General features: G+C 36.0%; 1 protein-coding gene and 1 long non-coding RNA gene across 2 annotated transcripts in view; both read right to left on the bottom strand.

Moving 5' to 3' along the window:
- Window positions 1-206: 206 nt before the first annotated feature.
- Window positions 207-1,100, bottom strand: LOC141336391 (uncharacterized). Its single transcript, XR_012355705.1, has 3 exons — window positions 929-1,100; window positions 569-654; window positions 207-298 (listed from the first exon to the last, which is right to left on the bottom strand). It is a non-coding gene; the product is annotated as an uncharacterized lncRNA (long non-coding RNA).
- Window positions 1,101-10,154: 9,054 nt separating this feature from the next.
- The window catches only part of dis3 (DIS3 exosome endoribonuclease and 3'-5' exoribonuclease), a 27,342-nt gene continuing 17,175 nt past the window's right edge, over window positions 10,155-20,321 (bottom strand). The window contains exon 21 of the mRNA XM_073842612.1: window positions 10,155-10,262. Within this exon, the coding sequence (XP_073698713.1) occupies window positions 10,155-10,262 (108 nt within the window). The remainder of the gene's footprint in view (window positions 10,263-20,321) is intronic.

Here is a 20,321-nt window from a genome sequence, read left to right as displayed (position 1 = left end):
AGCTGCATTTTGCTGTTTAAATGCTGGTTTAATAGAAATAATTTTAATGCGCATGCAAACTCAATCTTGATGGTAATAAAAAACATTCCCAGGAGATAAATACCTTACAAATGTGTACTTTAAATACAATATAACTTGCTTAGGATAAAAGCATCTGAAAAATGCATGAATGTAAATGCAATGTAAAACAAAATATGTTTTAGGTTACCTTATTCTGCATGTCTGTAAAATGGACAGCTGGCTGTGTGATGATTCTGCCCTTGATGGTCAGCATCCAGTTAGTGCTTGGAGAAATCTCCTGTAACAGACAGTGTCACAACACCCTTTTAGTGTTACTATAGTTTATGATCAGAAAAGACAACTACTGTACAGTAATACAATTTACATTTTTAATAAAATAAACATTTATAATATGTATTAGCAAAACTTGCTATATTAATATATTGCTAGCCCGTTACTCTCTTTAAAATGTTAACCCGTTCTGTGAGTTAGTGGAGAACAGCAGCCTGTGGCTAATTTAGTAACGTTAACATTAGTTAAGTTGACGAAAGCAAAAGCTTAACGTTACCTGTTGTTTGCACTGCGACGACGGCAATCACCAGAAAAGGCTCCAATACACCTCTGATGCAGACGACATGACCACGAGACCACAAACTTGAAAATAAAACACAAAAGAAGCACTTAACCGCGGTGTTTCAGCTTTACCTCAGTGTTTCATGTTAGCGCGCTGTTAATGTCACGTCTGTCACTGAATTTAGGGACCGTCTATAAAGTTACATACGACATTGATACACACATTTCTTACTTAAACATCATTTGAAGAGAATTACCTTGCCAGCTATAAAGAAGCAGCGTTGAAACGATATTATGCCGCTCTGTGACTAACGTTGAGTTTGTCAACTTCGGCTTATGGACATTATTAGCTTACCAGTTCATGTTATCGTCGATACTATGGCAGTCATTCACAAGAAGAAGATCCAAAATACACCTCCGACGTTACAGACGACATCCAGACCAGAAACTTGAAAATAACAAGCAAAAGAAGGGCTTGAAAATACTATTTAAAATCTCCACAGAAAAAGCGGTGTTGCTTAACGCACTTTACGTTACCTCAGTATTTCACCTCAGTTCGCCGTTAAGCTTGAGTAACGTTAAGGGCTCATCAGACGAGTTAACTTGCATTAAAGGGCAGCACAATATACAAACGCGTTTCTCGGTTTCACTAAAGTTTATTTCGACTAATATATGTCACCTTAAGTTACTCACCAGTCCATGTTTTCACCGTTATGGCGGCGCCCCGGCCGTCAGTCAGAAAAAAAGGCTACCGACATGCAAAACACGATGAATATTGTTAGTTTGCTGTTAACAAGTGAAAACATCTTAAAATTGTTCAGTTTTTCATAAAACAGAAATAATATACTAACCTTTTTGTCAAGTTATTGGTGCAACATAATTCTCCTTTTGTCCTTTTTACCGCCACTTCCTCTCAGCAGGAGAGAAAAAAATCGCCCTTGCCATTGGTCAATTTTTCGCGGGCAAGTTCACTACTGTAAATTTACAGTAGTTTACTGTAAACGGATTTACAGTAGTGGATAATTACAGTAGTGATCATATATTTTCCCATAATCCTTTGCAGTTTACAGTAAAATACTGTATATACATTTTACAGTATCTTACTGTAGATATTACAGTAAAATACTGTTCAATTTACAAAAATCGGTTACAGTGTACAGTCACGCTTTATTTAAAAAGTATTAATATCCCAAGTCTCTGACACAAACACTGTCTCTATATCCACTGTTTGTTTGCAGTCTGTGCACAAATAAAAAAAAATTGCTGCCAGAAGAGGCCTTACGTTAGCTTCGGTTGTCTTGTGACCGATTGTGTCATGCTAAACAAGTCCGGGATTATCTTTTTGAATGTGATATTACAGCAGCGAGATCATCTTGAGCAATTAAAACCTTATGATTTACTCTGTTCTTCACAAAAAGATATTGGAGAACTTGCCATGCAACGGGACTACTTTGTAATACATTTATATTGCTTTTTAGGGTCAGTTTTTGCAATAAATACTTGTCACTGTACTTTTATTCACCTGTTGTGTGTTTTATATTGCTCGGAAGTGGGCAGGTTTAGGATAGGGGTGGGGTTAAGTACGCCAAAATATCTATGAAAGTATAAATTTATATAAAATGATTGCTATTTTTGCAAATGCATGCAAACAATTAAATACAACGCATAATGCAAGCAACTAAAAGTGAAAGGGGTACCCTGAGCATCAAAAAGTGACGCCAAGGGGTCCTAACCAAGCATCAATATGTGACGAGTTCGGAAGTGAGAACGTGTTGGTATATGACCAAGACTTTATTTTACGTTTTTTTAACTAGTTGCTTATTAGCATGCATATTACTAGAATATTAGCCATTTATTAGTATGAATTAGGCACATATTAATGCCTTATTCTACATGACCTTATTCTACATTCTTAATCCTACCCAATACCTAAACCCAACAACTATCTTACTAACTATTAATAAGCAGCAAATTAGGAATTTATTGAGGGAAAAGTCATAGTTAATAGTAATTAAATGTTCCCTATTCTGGAGTACTTTTATGATGGGTGGACGCACTTTTTTGGGCTTCGAAATCTCAACATCCATTCACTGGCATTATAACGTTTGGAAGAGCCAGTACATTTTTATATAACTCAGATTGTATTCTTGTACAAAAAAAAAAAAAGTCATATTCACCTCAGATGGCTTGAGGGTAGTAAATCATGGGGTAATTTTTATTTTTAGGTGAACTATCTCTTTGATACAGCCTTTCTTCACTGAGACCTTGTTTTGGACAGTGGACAGTCACACTTGTTCTGAGATGAAATTTACATAAAGGCACGCAAATGAAATTAAGGCTAAAGCTTACAGCCACGTTCCAAGGGGAGGGGGGCAACCAGTTTTATTTAGGTATGCTAAAGAGATGCCCACCTCACATTGGAATTCACTCCAGCTTCTTCTAGAACATCACTTCCATGATCAAAGTCAGGGAGGGGAAAATATCTCTAGAGTGCCAGTCATGGAGATGAGATAGAGCAGAAAAATGCCTGACAGCACTCCTCTGTCAGCGCTTTAACACTTTTTTTCTGTTTTCTAACAAGATTTTTTTTTTTTTGTTACAGACAAAATTAATTGTGGGGATGTGAGATGCCTGATTTACATTCATTAAAAGTCATCTCCAGAAGTCAAGTTCAGTTCCAATCAAATTTGGGTAATTATGCAGAACAAGATATTCCCCTAAGAGTTGAAAACTCAACTTTTTTGAACATGTCACTCTAAATGAACAAGTTTAATTTTAAATTTACGTGAGGAAAGGGTTATTCTAAAAACAAACTCTTTGACATATTGTCAAACATATCTTAATAGTTACCAAGCACTCAACAGGTTAAAGGGATAGTTCACCCAAAAATGAAAATTGGATGTTTATCTGCTTACCCCCAGGGCATCCAAGATGTAGGTGACTTTGTTTCTTCAGAAGAACACAAAGAGATTTTTTCAACTCAAACCGTTGCAGTCTGTCAGTCAAATAATGGCAGACAATGGTTACCAAATCTTTAAGCGTGAAGTCTTAAGACACATAACGATCGGTCTGTGCAAGAAACTGAACAGTATTTATATCATTATTTACCTCTGATCCACCGGAACATTCATTAGTATGGAGCGTGTTCATGTGACGCATCAACATGCTCTGGCAATGTAGTCGGTGAAAAGTCAACACTCCCAGATGAGTTTGCACAAGGAAACGTAATCTTTTAGTTTTTAATCAGTTGCCAGAATGAGGATAAACACAAGTAGTTACCATTTTGAGATGTAATCATTGAGTGATCTATACGTTTGACAGATAGCTTCCATAAACCTCATTGGACTTGCATGTTAAAGTTAAAGTTTTCGTTTTTTAGTATGAATATGTTGGCCTTAAGGTTATATATAAGCTTGCGTGCTCCAAAACTTACAGTCTCTAACTTCCGCCAATATGTATCAACGATTTTGATGACATTACCCTGCACTTCAGCTTCTCATCAAACTTTCTGTCCAATCAAATGCTCTAGAATCCGAAACTTGCTCGGACTTGCTCACAGAGTTAGTATTTTCTGTATGACGAATGGCATGTACTGCACTATATAGGGGAATGTAAAGTAAATATGCTTTCCATTGGGGCAAAAGAAGTCTGGTTTCGCGCTGTTTCACATGAACCACCGCAGCATGCACTGTCTGCTCCAGAGACACGATAGCACGAAGCGGATCATATGCGTAAATCGGCACAGATCACAAAATGTATCGTACACATTTGAATTCTACACAGAATGCTATATTTTATAGCGATATGGATTAGATTAGGAGGAGAAATGGTTAGACAAACAGCACTTACAAAAAAAGGGGTAATTTATTAGACTGTGGCTATCAAAAGCTGTCAAATGCAAGTTTACCAAGCTCAACGGCTCTGGCCCAAGCTGTGATTTAATCAAAAGATATAAATAAGTAGATATAAATAAGTAGATGCCTCATTAGCGACTGTTACATATCTATGGTTGCACTACACCCTGGACTACACTTCCCATGTTCCATTGCACTTTCACCTGTAATCAATCACCAACCTTATAATTACGAGGCCATTCAAGGCAGAGTATTATATAGCGTGTAGCACTCAGCCAGTGATAGCTACAATTACGGAGCCTATAGTTTTCCTGAGTCAGTTAATGTCTTGTTCTAGCCTTGTCATTCGTGTTTTAATTCCCCGCCTGGTTATCTCATCTTGTCTAGTCTGCAGCCTGCCCTGGAATTCTCGCCTGTTTGGATTACTCTTTGTCTTGCCGTTTCAGACTCTGTTTGCCTCTCATTTGAACTCTTACCTCTCTATTTGGATTACCTGTTTGCCCCACCATTTTGGATTACATTCGCCGTTGATCGACCCTCGCCCCCTTCTCGCTCTTGTCTCTCCGTAACATTATGAAGTCCAATTTTGAGGAGAAAAAAGACTGATATGTTTTCAGAATTGCGAGTTTATATCTCACAACTCTGGCTTAATAACTCGCAATCGGATATTATAAAGTCACAAATTCGGAATATAAACTCGCAATTCTGAGAAAAATGTCAGAACTGTGAATTTATATCTTGCAATTCTGACTTTATATCTCAGAATTGCTACTTTAACTTTATTTCTATTTATAACAGCTATACGGTTAATTTGTACGTATTTTATGAGGTGGCTAAATTGTAGGATTCCATACGACTTCACTCATACGATTTTGTACGATTTCTGTGATGGTTAAGTTTAGGGGCAGGGTTAGGTGTGGTCCTTCATATGAATTCCTACAAATTTGCCACCTTGTCAAATATGTACGATTTTTCACAAATCATATGAATTCGTACAAGTGAGGTTGTATGAATTCGTACAAATTCGGCACCTTGTCAAAAACGTACAAATTGCCGTAAGATTGGGTTGGCAATTCTGAGGAAAATGGTCAGATTTGCAAGTTTATATCTCACAATTCTGACTTTATAACTCACAATTGCTAGTTTATATTACACAATTCTGACTTAATAACTCGCAATTTTGTGTTTATAGTCACAATTTAAGGATATAAACTTTTTATTTCTCAGAATTGTGACTTTGTTTCTCAGAAATCCAATTGTGAGTTCAAATCACACAATTCCAATGCTATCTTACAACTAATTTGGCTAATTCGTATGAATTCATACAACCTCATTCATACGATTTTGTACGATTTCTGTGACAGTCAAGTTTAGGGGCGGGGTTAAGTGTGACCCTTCATACGAATCCATTTTCCACCTCGTAAAATATGTTTTTCACAAATCAATGAGAAAGGTTGAACGAATTCCTAAAAATTAGCCACCTTGTCAAAAATTTATGAATTGCTGTGAGTTGGGGTTGGCAATTCTGAGGAAAAAAGACTGATTAGTGAATCTGATTTTATTTTATTACTCGCAATTGCAAAAAAAAAAAAAAAAAGTCAGAATTGCGAGAAAAAGTCAGAATTGTGAAAAAAAAAAAGCTGGATTTATACTGTGTGTTGATAAATGTTTACATGTGAATAAACACCAACATTAAATGTGTTAATCATATAAAGCAACTATGTCTCTTCAGAAGACTTGGATTAACGCATTGCATTAATATTGATTTTGTTTACAATCTTACAATCAATTTTTGATAGCATCAGTTTTGGGTGAAAGTGTTACGGGCAGAAATGAGGTCTGGGTCCAAGTGCAGGTAAGTAATCTTTAACATAAACAATAAACAAACAAACACAAACAAAAGGCCAACACGACTTGAATACAAACATAAAATAAACAGAACTGTAAACCAGGTCTAGGAGACAGGATCCGGGAGACACAGAGACAGACGGTACAGAAGACAATGCAGCCAGGATGAGGAGTGGGAGATGAGCAGCTTTATAGTCCGTATAATTGTGAACAGGTTTGGGTGAGACGAGTGTCATGATCACAATACAGGTGTACACAATCAGGGGAGTGAAGTGCGGGAGGAAGGGAAACAGCGACCTCCGGAGGAGGAGGGAAAAGCTCGCAACCCAGAGTCATGACAGAAAGGACTTAGATAGGACTCAGAAGAGTGACAGAAATCTCTCAGGTTTCTTCATATGTTTCAAAGATAAACAAAAGTCTTCAACAACAGGATGTGTAAAAGATTTTCATTTTTGGGTGAACTTTAGCATAGATCAGTATCATGAAATAAGTCAAACCGTTATTTTTTTGTATAATGCCATTTACAAAACATGTAAAATGTTGACACATTTAGCATCAACCTCAAATCTTTGCTGTTATAAGAAAGATTCCGAGTTCAAAATGCTAAACCTTAAAACTCAGATTTGTCCTCTGATTCTTCATTCTTCTATTTCACAAGGTTTATCTCCTCTTTACCATCTATTCCAGAGGTCTGTAACCTGTTTTGAGAAGGAAAGCTTTCTTTAAAACGCATGTAACTGAACTTTTCCACCAACAACTTCTGTGACCTCAAAGGCAGTGTGATTTTTTATCCTTTCCTCTTGAGGCGGAGAGAGGGCGAGGGTTATTCATTCGTGCTTAGCTGTGTGTTGAGTTTGATGGATAAGCCTCATAAGCATTGATGCTAACACTCAGGTGCACACTCTTTTTCTCGCTCGCTCTGGTTCTTCACAGATCATAGAGCATCCTTTTTCTTACACTCACTCTCTCTCACACACACACATTCTGCCCCTAAGACCCCCTGCTGGGTTCACTTTCTACGACATCCATCAAACCTAAACAAGAGGGGTCATTCAGCTGGCAAATAACCTTCACTCAGCTACAGCAGTGAGCAAGCTACAGATAAAACACTCACTGCTAGTGCGGGCCAGTGGAGTGAGTTAGGCCTTGGGAAGAAGTTGCTCTTTTGTGGTTATTCAGGATTCTAAAAAAAAAAAAGAAAAAATATGTACAGCACTGATTGCCACGACATGTTTTGAAACATAACCACAAACCACAAAAATATCAAACCACTATATTAAACGAATAGCGCACCCAAAAATGAAAATCCTGTCATTAATTTCTCACCCTTATGTCGTTCCAAACCTGTAAGAACTTTGTTCATCTTCAGAACAAAAATGAAGATATTTTTAATTAAATCTGCACAGACAGCAACACAACTACCATGTTCAAGGCCCAGAAAGGTAGTAAAGGACATCGTTAAAATAGTCCATGTGAAATCAGTGATTCAACCATAATGTTATGAATCTACGAGAATACTTTTTATGTGTAAAAATACAAAAATAACAAATTTATTTAACAATTTGCAGGGTCAGAAAGCTCTCAGATTTTATTAAAAATATCTTAATTTATGTTCCAAAGATAAACGAAGGTCTTGCGGGTTTGGAACAACAGTAGGGTGAGTAATTATTGAGTCTTATTGTTTCAAAAAACATTAAAAATCTATATGAACATTCAATTTCTTCTTGTGCTGCCAAATGTGATTTGAATCGTATGTGTGAAAATGTCTAAAACTTGACACACATTTGGATGCAACTTTACTGCCTAAAAACCGTGTCTTAGTGTTTTAAAAGCATTAAAACAACTGTAACATTGTGTTTCATCTTGAAATTTCAATCAATTATCATAGCACAAGTGAAAGTCAACAAAACACTTATTTTTCAGTGTACCCCACACATAAGCAGATGTTGACTTGTGCAGTCATCATTTCAGTATAGTAATGCCGATAGACATTGGCATCTTTCCTGATCTCTGGCTGTTGTATGGATCACATCTTTCAAACGGGCATACAATAATGTACTCAAATGCCTGACTTCCACAACATTCTTCATCACTGCCCTCACCCTCATTCTTTTATTACTAAAACCTGATTTTCTGATGCCCTCCTACTATCATCATTACCTTCTGAAATAAGTACAGATGTGTATCTTCATCTTCCAAAAATTGATTAAAGCAGATGCATAAAGGCTATTATACTGCCTGCCAAAGCTGGATAATAGTGCCAGCTACACTCTTAAAAATAATGGTGCTTCAAAAGGTTCTTCAAGTGATGCCATAGAAGAATCGTTTTTTGGTCCCACAAAGAACCATTTAAAAGTTCTTTAAAGAACCATTTCTTGCTTACCTTTTTATAATTTAAAGAACCTTAATTGCCACAAAGAACCTTTTGTGAAACATAAAGGTTCTTCAGATGTTAAAGTTTCTTTATGGAACCATGTAGACAAAAAGGTTCTTCTATGGCATCGTGAAGCACCAAATATTGAGTGTACACCAAATATGCATCCCATAATATAATAGGACTTTGTCAGTTACGCATTTCGCTCAGATTTTTTGCTCCACAGGTTATTGTTTTTTAAAAAAGTGTATTAAAAATTATAAAAAATATGGGAAAACACATTTGTATGTACAATTATATATTTTAAAAATTTTATATATGTATTTTCTAATCTAAAATGAGCCCACAATGGAGCCTTGAGAGCATGTGACCTAAAATGTGCTAATGCCTTCTTTACTACATTGTTACCAAAACTGTGAAGCACATGGCAAATACATTTTAATTTTACTGGTTGAAAGGGAAGCCATGTGACATCACTAAAACGAATGCTTACATGTTCAGCGTGATGATGTCTGACACCCAACAACCTCTGTAGTCCAGTTTAGACAGTTGTTAAAGCCATATAGCGATGCCTTTATCAAGACACGTGAGCTTAAAATCTTGAGTAAAATCCTGACAAATATCTAAATATCTAAGTGCAAAAATGCACTTTCCAGGTTTTAGGACTCTTTTCTCCAGCAGCCTTTGTATGAATTGCCTATAATTTGAATGTCCGAATCCACACAAAACTCGAAAACCTTTAAAGAAATAAGTTGTAACTCTTACACACTTAAAAATAAAGGTGCTTTAAAAGGTTCTTCACAGCGATGCCATAGAAGAACCATTTTTGGTTCCACAAAGAACTATTCAGTCAAAGAACCATCTCTTTCCTACCTTTTTATAATCTGAAGAACCTTCTTTTGCCACAAAGAACCTTTTGTGAAACAAAAAGGTTCTTCAGCTGTTAAAGATTCTTTATGGAACCATTTAGACAAAAAAGGTTCTTCTATGGCATCGTGAAGCACCTTTATTTTTAAGAGTGTATAAAACTGTGTAACATACTAAGACACATGTAATAAGGTCTAAACTCAACCACTTGTTCATTTGAAACTCCCTCAATTTAAGGGACACAGGCTTTCAAACATATTTTGTAGCTCTATAATAAGAAAGACTCTGTAAGGAGCACCACATCTTTTTTTAGCTGTGATATGCTCTGAGGCAATGTACAGTAGTTGGCTGCATTTTTCAGGCCACATAGATCTTGTCACATAAAAATAATTTAAATATAGTCATGCTTTATGCATCTAAGGCTCTGTGTGCAGTACAAGGAACTGGGCCTGATAGAAAATGACAGGTTGCTTCTGGTCCTGTCGGCAATAATATATGACCCACTCAAGCCTGCAGAGAAAGACTTGGGTAGCAGATCAAATTCATGAGGCCTAAATATCATTCCATCCACTCTAATTAGACAAATAACCATGTATTAAATGCTAAAGCCCAATTGAGAAATCCCTTGAGGGAGCAGGTCAATGAGTCACAGCATTGGGAAGAGCACACCAAACATCATCAACATCATCATCATATTTCCTGTCTAAAGCAGTAGTACTTGAAGATGTCTTTTCCTTTAGCAGAGCCTGTGATTCAAATGAGCACGAGGGCAGAAAGCATTGTATGATTATTAATGGGAAAAGATTATGCGTACGGGGGTGAGGGATTAGTTTAGCGACCTTCACAACACTAATTGAAACAAGTATGGAGACTCGGCAGCACTGTAATCAACTAAAACACGGGATCATTAATCATTATAAATAGCGCTGTCACAACACGAGGATTAGTTTTATCAAGCCCTTTTGTTTGTCTAGTGGGAAGCTCGGCTCGGACGCGCGGTAAATGTCCGGTGCGGAGGTTAATGAGAGTCGAAGTGGCATTTAAACGGCGCCGCTGATCAAACGGGCATCGAGGTGACGCGCCTCGCACAAGTTCATTTGCAGCTAATGGGAATTGATGCACTTCTGATGAAGTTAGTAACAGGCTTGACATCCGGAAGAGTTCAAGTCTGTCGGACGTAGAGCTTTTGTGACATTCCACATGAGAGGGTAAAGGATATTATTGAGCGTGAAAGAAAAGTACTTTTCTCTTAGAGGTCTTTTGACAGGTGTGTGAGGCGGCTGTGCAAAGATTAATCGACGCCAATTCCGACGTTGTAATATGATTATGATGTGTGTTCGGAGACAAATCACCAAGCGATTGTCACGTTGAGCCATGTTTTACAGAATATGATCTTCATAAATAGTCTTTAGGGGTGACCCTGCAGGCAAAAACGCTGTTTTTTTTCATGCACCTCAAGTTTTAGATTGTTTCGTAGTGTGTTTTTTTTTTTTTGTTTTGTTTTTTGACTACTGAAAAGAAAACACCCAGTAGACAATGTTGTTTCTTTTATAGCACTTTTTTATAGCACTTTTCTATTTGTGTCAATAGATTTCAATTACAATGCATATTTTTAAAGGCCGTTTTCTCAAAATGAGTTTTTTTCTCCTACACTGAGCCATAAATCTCCACTTCAGTAGTACTTACACACACCAAACTTTACATTTTTATCCCTGTTTATATCCTGAAGTTTTTTGCAGAGCGATTTGTTCATATATAATTTGCTTGGCTTTATACAAAATTTTTACTCCTCCCAAAATTGTAAAAATATAGTTTTTATCTGAATTATGTCTTGACAAAATGAGATACCCAAAATTCCCTTCTGTAAAAACTTTGGACTTTTAATAGGTCAAAAAATTAAGCAAGAATTTTGAAGCTGCCTTCATCCAGTGTTTAGATTTTTGTACTAGAAATATGCAAATTAGTGCATATTTCATTAAATAATGCCTCATTTGCATATTTCAAACTAACATTTTAGAAAACAAAAAATGTTTGCAATTAAGGTGATAACTATTAGTTAATGTTTTACCCTATTCACCTGCAGTGTGTCGCCTTAAAAAACAACTCCACAAAGAATTTTAGGCAATGGGCTAGAGTTTAAAAGATCTTAGAGTGGCAAATAGTGATAGATGCTATTTAAACTAAGTGCAAATAGCAATAGATGCTATTTACACTAAGTCAGATGCTGTTTACACTAAGTGAAAAATACCTGTTTTCTTAGATGTTATTTACACTAAGTGCAAATAGTAAGATGCTCTATATACATTATGTAAAAACAGCTATTTCTTTGCAATAATATTAAATGCTATTTATAGTAGCCTACTTAGTGCAGCTGGGAGATATTTGCACAGTATTGTGGTACATTATAAAACAGTATGCGGTAATAACTTTTTGAGTGTAAAGGATGGATAATGAATTAATCTTTTTGGGACCGGTGTTAGGGAAATTTACTTTTAAAAGTAACACATTACAATATTACAACACATAGGCTACTTTAAAAAAAGTAACTAAGTAATGGTAGTTACTTTTTTTAAAGTAGCCTATGTGTTACTTTTGCATTACTTTTTAAATCTCAGCAGGGCTTGCTTGTTTGTTTTTAATATAAAAAGTTCTGTTTTTGGCTAAAGCCCTTTCACACCAAAAGTGAAATGAATAATCCTCCGAAAAGAAGGGTAAATTGTCAGAAAAGAAGGGTAAATTAATTAAATGGGATTAAACACATAAAGGATTTTTGTGTTATTTAACATACACTATATTGCCAAAAGTATTCGCTCACCTTCTTTGACTCGCATATGAACTTAAGTGACATCCCATTCCTAATTCATAGGGTTCAATATGACGTCGATCCACCCTTTGCAGCTATAACAGCTTCAACTCTTCTGGGAAAGCTGTCCACAAGGTTTAGGAGTGTGTTTATGGGAATTTTTGACCAATCTTCCAGAAGCGCATTTGTGAGGTCACACACTGATGTTGGACGAGAAGACCTGGCTCTCAGTCTCCGCTCGAATTCATCCCAAAGGTGTTCTATCGGGTTGAGGCCGAGACTCTGTGCAGGCCGGTCAAGTTCATCCTCACCAGACTCTGTCATCCATGTCTTTATGGACCTTGCTTTGTGCACTGGTGCACAGTCATGTTGGAAGAGGAAGGGGCCAGCTCCAAACTGTTTCCACAAAGTTGGGAGCATGGAATTGTCCAAAATGTCTTGGTATGCTGAAGCATTCAGAGTTCCTTTCACTGGAACTAAGGGGCCAAGCCCAGCTCCTGAAAAACAACCCCACACCATAACCAAACTTTTCCATTAAGCACAATGCAGTCAGACAAGTAGCGTTCTCCTGGCAACCACTAAACCCAGACTCGTCCATCAGATTGCCAGTTGGAGAAGTGCTATTCATCAGTCGAGAGAACGCATCTGCACTGCTCTAGAGTCCAGTGGCGGTGTGCTTTACACCACTGCATCCGACGCTTTGCATTGCACTTGGTGATGTATGGCTTGGATGCAGCTGCTCGGCCATGGAAACCCATTCCATGAAGCTCTCTGCGCACTGTTCTTGAGCTAATCTGAAGGCCACATGAAGTTTGGAGGTCTGTAGCGATTGACTCTGCAGAGAGTTGGTGACCTTATTAGCTGACCCCACTCTGTCAGTTTACGTGGCCTACCACTTCGTGGCTGAGTTGCTGTCGTTCCCAAACGCTTCCACGTTCTTATAATACAGCTGACAGTTGACTGTGCAATATTTAGGAGCAAGGAAATTTCACAACTGGACTTGTTGCACAGGTGGCATCCTATCACAGTTCTACGCTGAAATTCACTTAGCTCCTGAGAGCGACCCATTCTTTCACAAATGTTTGTAAAAACATTCTGCATGCCTAGGTGCTTGATTTTATACACCTGTGGCCATAGAAGTGATTGGAATACCTGATTCCGCTTATTTGGATGGGTGAGCGAATACTTTTGGCAATATAGTGTATTTAATTATTGCAGGTTTGCGTAATATTCCGAGTTTGCAATTGACTGTTTTAATTCATTTTGAGGAATACGGAATCTGTTTAGTCCACAACTAAAGTAACATCATGTTTACACAGTATACCTTTGCGCTTGCTCCCGATTTCTCTTAAATTGGCAACAGGAGGGCAGTCAATATATGAGAAAACATAGTTTGAAAGGGAAGTAACTGGCGTTACTTATTTTAAAAAGTAACTCAGATATTTTCTTGTAGATTAACTAGTTACTTGAAAAAAGTAATCTGATTATTTAACTTGCATTACTTGTAATGCGGTACTCCCTAAATGGGACAATAAAGCCATCTGTACACTCTTAAAAATAAAGGTGCTTCAAAGGGTTCTTCAAGCGATGCCATAGAAGAACCATTTTTGGTTCCAGAAAGAACTATTCAGTCAAAGGTTCTTTAAAGAACCATCTCTTTCTTACCTTTTTTATAATCTGAAGAACCTTCTTTCGCACAAAGAAACTTTTGTTAAAGGTTCTTTATGGAACCATTTAGACAGTTCTTCTATGGCATCGTGAAGCACCTTTATTTTTAAGAGTGCACCATATCCCTAACCCTAACCAAAAAAACACTTTTTGATAATTCCCTTTATTTTATTGAAAATAAAAGCCTTTCTGATCTGATGTGCAATGTGAAAAGGGAGAAGAACGAGTTCAGCAAAAGGCGAATTGGAAGTCAATCACAGCAAAAAGTCACTATGCATTTTACCATATGCCACTGGAACGGTTGTTATTTAATAGGCATCTTTTGTAATGTTGTCTAGCCCAACCACATGTTTTTGGGTCGACATAGTGTAAATAGCCTCTGCCAACAAGGCAGGCTATTTGCACTTGGTGTAAATAGACACTCCGAAAAAGGGCACGTATCACTGTTTCCACAAAAATATAAAGCAGCACAACTGTTTTTAACATTGATGAAAATAAGAAATGTTTCTGCAGTAGCAAATCCGTATATTAAAAGGATTTCTGGAGGATCATGTGACGCTGAAGACTAGAGTAATGGCTGCTGAAAATTAAGCTTTACATCAGAGGAATAATTTGTTTTAGAATAGTTTTAAAATGTGTAAGTAAACAGTTCATTTAAATTGTAGTAATATTTCACAATATTACAGTTTTTACTGTATTTTTTGTTAAATAAATGCATAATAAGTAAAAAGCCTTCTTTTAACTTTTTAACAATGCAAACAGGGCGGTAAACTTTGTTAGGATGATATAATTTATTGTATTGTCTATTAAGATGTTACAATTTTAGGTTACCATTTTTTGGTGCACCAACCCCAAACTTTTAAACAATATGTGACCTGATCCAGCAAAATGAGTCACAGTGACCCAAATTTCAAAATTTAGATTTTGGTATCAATGGTTTTAAAGATATACCCATTTAAATTATAGTCGTCTGCTCTCTTTTTCGAATTGAAAACCTGAGAAAATCGCTTTTAAAGTTTCTTGCCAGTTTTTTGTCGATATCTTTCCAAATCTATTGCATTTAAAGGGATAAACTATTTATTTTACAGCTTATTTTGACCAAAGACATTTGTTTATAAATGCTATTAAACCAGGCTGAACTCATTTCGCCAGATCGGGTCACATATATTGTATTAAAAGCTATTGTAGACACTTGTCTAAAGAAGTTGTGCTGCTAAGTTGTTTTAAAATATAATATTGGTACTTTATTTTGGAGGATATGATTCTGAAGAAAAAGAAAGAATGTACAGTGGAGAAAAGGGAGGAAACTAAGATGGACCAAGCAGGAGCTCTAACTAAACAAATTAGAATTCATAAGAGAGTGAAATTGCTGAGAGCAAATATTCCAACAAAGGTCATTGGACCCATTCTTTTTAAAGGAACTATGTTTAAAAAATAATGGGATTATAACCTACAATTACACATTTTAAACTTTCAATTAACCTTGCACAAGGGTATTGTCCCTTCCATCAGCTTTAGATTAATACCAGTTGTTTATCACATACCTGTGAACAAAGAACCCTGTTGCATTGCATGCATCACTTAGAAGGTTAAAACACAATTATTAAATTTACAGCTAAACTATTGATAATTACATACTTGAACAGACAGAATTCCCATTTAATAACAAACATTTCATTAACCTACACCAAACACAAGGGAATTTACATAAACAGTTACTGAAGGTGGATGCTATTACAGAGCTAAGCATTGTTTTTTTAATTGCTTTGCTAATTAAAGCAATTAATGCATGAATTAGAGGATGGGAATATGATAATTACACATCAACCTCAGAATACTTAATTGTGTTATTTGGTCTCATCCTTTTTAGAAGTTCAATTAACCAAAGTCGGTGTATAGGCTCACTTTGCAAACTCTTGATGGAGAAAAAAAAAATCGATTATAAAACATTGACCAATAAAGTGCTGTAGAAGTCAGATGCATCTTGTTTGGAGACTGATGGTCAGTCAAATATAGCTAACAAAAATTATTCGCTGGTGCTGATGAGCGATGTCACTGTCACTGTGGCAACCTTTATGATACTAATTCACAGTGAGGAATAAACTACCCCATCGTTGCGCATCATTAGCCGGCCTCATGAAGAGACACGCCTGGTCCGCTTTAGTTGATAACACCTGTCATTCCAACAAGCGGTTGCAATCATTCTCCGCATGCTGTTGTTGTTTGTGTCTTTGTTAAAGGTGATTCAGTTGAGGCCTAAAGACGGTGCTCCTTTGACCCCTGCTCAAAATAGGTGGTGTTTCTTCCACAGAATCAACAAATGTTTGAGGGATTACTTTTTAAACTTGTTAAACATCTAAATCTCATTCCGCTAAAAGTGCATGAATGCAATAGTAATCATAGGAATTACATTAAATTATAGTGCATCTGAAAATGAAAACTTGCTGGAAATGTACTGTCAGGCTATCAAGATGTAGTTTGTCCCTTCATGGGAACAGATTTAGAGAAATGTAGTACTGATACACATGAGATGAACTTTTCACTTATAGAAGGGATAATAAAGATAAAAGGCCTTAATGATGGATCTGTTTCTTATAGGGTTCATACAGATACTGTAAAATGAAATTCCAGGGCTTTTCAAGCACTACTTTTATGATTTTCAAGGACTTCAATGTTTTATTGAACAATGTCTTCCATTTCAAATTCTAAAATAAATAAATAGATAAATAAAAATATACTAATAAAACAAATTGGCAAAAAAAGTGAAGCACATGCAAAGTATTGCTAAAGTGTTACAAAGAAGGACTTTACTCCACTTTTTCTAAAACCAGTGTTAATTTTCTTAAAGGAGTAGTTCACTTTCAGAACAAAAATGTACAGATAATGTACTTACCCCTTGTCATCTAAGATGTTCATGTCTTTCTTTTTTCAGTCGTAAAGAAATTGTGTTTTTTGAGGAAAACATTTCAGGATTTCTCTCCATATAATGGACTTCTATGGTGCCCCCGAGTTTGAACTTCCAAAATGCAGTTTAAATGCAGCTTCAAAGGACTTTAAATGATCCTAGCCGAGGAAGAAGGGTCTTATATAGCGAAATATCGGTTATTTTCTAAAAACATTTACAACTTATATACTTTTTAATCTCAAATGCTCGTCTTGCCGAGCTAGACAAGACAAGCATTTGAGGTTAAAAAGTATATAAATTGTAATTTTTTTTTTAGAAAATAACCCATCGTTTTGCCAGATAAGACTCTTTTTTCCTCGGCTGTGATCATTTAGAGCCCTTTGAAGCTGCATTTTGGAAGTTCAAACTCAGGGGCACCATAGAAGTCCATTATATGGAGAGAAATCCTGAAATGTTTTACTCACAAAACACAATTTCCTTACGACTGAAGAAAGAAAGACATGAACATTTTAGATGACAAGGGGGTGAGTACATCTGTATCTGTAAATTTTTGTTCTGAAAGTGAACTACTGCTTTAAGGGATTTGTATTTGTGTAGGTTTATACATTCTTTTTTTAACTGTATTGCATTAATTTTTTAATTGCATTTGATGTTTTGTACTGTTTAAGAAAAAAATCAGAAAAAAGATTTGCAAAATCACTCTTAAAGGATAAGTTCACTTTAAGAACAAATATTTACAGATAATGTACTTACCCCCTTGTCATCTAAGATGTTCATGTCTTTCTTTTTTCAGTCGTAAAGAAATTGTGTTTTTTGAGGAAAACATTTCAGGATTTCTCTCCATATAATGGACTTCTATGGTGCCCCCGAGTTTGAACTTCCAAAATGCAGTTTAAATGCAGCTTCAAATGACTTTAAATGATCCCAGCTGAGGAAGAAGGGTCTTATATAGCGAAATATCGGTTATTTTCTAAAAACATTTACAACTTATATACTTTTTAATCTCAAATGCTCGTCTTGCTGAGCTAGACAAGACAAGCATTTGAGGTTAAAAAGTACATAAATTGATGTTTTGTACTGTTTAAGAAAAAAATCAGAAATTTTTTTTTGCAAAATCACTCTTAAAGGATAAGTTCACTTTAAGAACAAATATTTACAGATACAGATGTACTCACCCCCTTGTCATCTAAAATGTTCATGTCTTTCTTGCTTCCGTCGTAAGGAAATTATGTTTTTTTTCAATAAAACATTTCAGGATTTCTCTCCATATAATGGACTTCTAAGGTACCCCCGAGTTTGAACTTCCAATATGCAGCTTTGAAGGGCTCTAAACGATCACAGCCCGAGGAAAGAAGGGTCTTATCTAGCTAAATGATGGGTTATTTTCTAAAATAAAATACAATTTATTTTATTCAATTACTTTTTAACCTCAAATGCCCATCTTTTCTAGCTCGGCAAGACAAGCGTTTGAGATTAAAAAGTAAATGTTTTTACAAAATAACCAGTTGTTTCGCTAGATAAGACCCTTCTTCTTCGGCTGGGATCATTTAGAGCCCTTTAAAGCTGCATTTAAACTGCATTTTGGAAGTTCAAACTCAGGGCCACCATAAAAGTTTACTATATGGAGAGAAATCCTGAAATGTTTTCATCAAAAAACATCATTTCTTTACGACTGAAGAAAGAAAGACATGAATATCTCGGAAAACAAGATGTTTTGGTTCATCTACTTCTCTTTTCACATCTTCAGCCATGTTTACACGACACTGTCAGTACTACTGCTTGTTTAGCTCACTTCTGACATTAACTAAAATAAGCTAAAAGGGTATGATGTTTTTTGAAAAAAGTAGCTTACCTCTTCAGGAATATTGCCATTTTCAAGGATTTTTCAAGCCTAAAATTTTAAAAAGCCAAATTCAAGCACTTTAAGCACCTTGTACGAACTCTGTTCTTACCAACACAGCTTTTCTCTTCACAATAATTATTTGTGGATTATTGTGATGCTTTTATCAGCTGTTCAGACCCTCATTCTGATGGCACCTATTCACTGCAGAGGATCCACTGGTGAGAAAGTGATCTTCATTTTTTTATTTTTGGGTCAACTACTCCTTTAAACTAGAGCACATTCCGCTGAAAACCTCTCCTTGAGAAACGACTTGACTCAGGGTAAATATTTAGCAATAAGAGCAGACATAAGGTTGAGGTGATTACAGACACATAAATGAGTTCTCGCTGCAGGAGCGAAACATTATGCCTCCTGCCTGCAGGAACCAAGGACACAGCCACCTCTCCCTCTCAGCACGGCTGGGTGTTAATGAAGCTCACGCCAGGTATGCTGCCTTTTGGGCTGATCTAAGATCCATAGTGCTTTTACCAAACATGACCTTAAACATTCCCAGAGACTGATGTCAAATCTGTGCAAAAAAAGCACCTCTGAAGTTGAAAAACAGGCCTGATGCTCTAATCGAACTTGCTGCTCTAAAATAAATAAATAACAGTCCTGGCCATAATGTTTATCTTACATTTTTTAAAGAAATAAATCGAAGTAATGTATGAATGAATTAACTATAAATGCACTGCTGTCGCCATCATGTGGTTAAAAGACATAAACGCACATGGAGGTACAGATTAAAGGTTTTTAGTGATCAGGGATAAGACTTGTACATAAACAGAGCACAGTTAGAGTAAAAAATATTTACTGACTTAATCTGAGGCAAAAATGGTTCCATAGGGTAATATATATTTTCAGAACACGTTTTCCTTTTAGCACTGTAATGAATTGTAGTTATTAGTATGCACAACATCCTAAAAAAAGGAACAAAGCACACTTTAACAGTCCAATTGTACATTCTGAGGCACATGAAAGTAGGTCAAACACAAGGCAAGACAACTGTTTTAACACATTAACCATATGTACATGCTTATATACAGTGCACTTTGCAGTTTTCATTCTTCTCAAACAGGGACCACTCTGCAATAGATGAAATTTCGGCTGGTCATCCTTGACTAGTGGTAGTGTTTTCAGAAGCCTAAAAGATCAAACAAAGATGATAGTTAATAAAATGAACTGAAAAAACTATATGGTATATTTTAAGGCCTATAAACGTTATCTGCTTTCATGATTTTCGTTTAAATAGTCCAGTAGTGTCAAATGAATTTAAAAAAAGTGGAAATATCCCCATCTAGCCTAATATGTGCTTGCATAAAAATGGATTACTCACTGAAAATTGTTCCTTAGCAGAAATTGAATAGATTATTTTTAATCAAGCAAAACAATTTAGTTCCAGTCAAACGTTTCTGAACAGTAAGATTGTTAATGTTTTTAAAGAAGTCTCTTCTGCTCACCAAGCCTGCATTTATTTGATCCGAAATACAGCAAAAGCAGTAATATTGTGAAATATTTTTACTATTTAAAATAACTGCTTTCTATTT

Source organism: Garra rufa, chromosome 6 (genome assembly GCF_049309525.1).
Source record: "Garra rufa chromosome 6, GarRuf1.0, whole genome shotgun sequence".
In the NCBI taxonomy this organism is placed as follows: domain Eukaryota; kingdom Metazoa; phylum Chordata; class Actinopteri; order Cypriniformes; family Cyprinidae; genus Garra; species Garra rufa.
The sequence above is the reverse complement of the archived record's forward strand: the minus strand, read 5'-3'. Positions and strand labels throughout refer to the sequence as shown.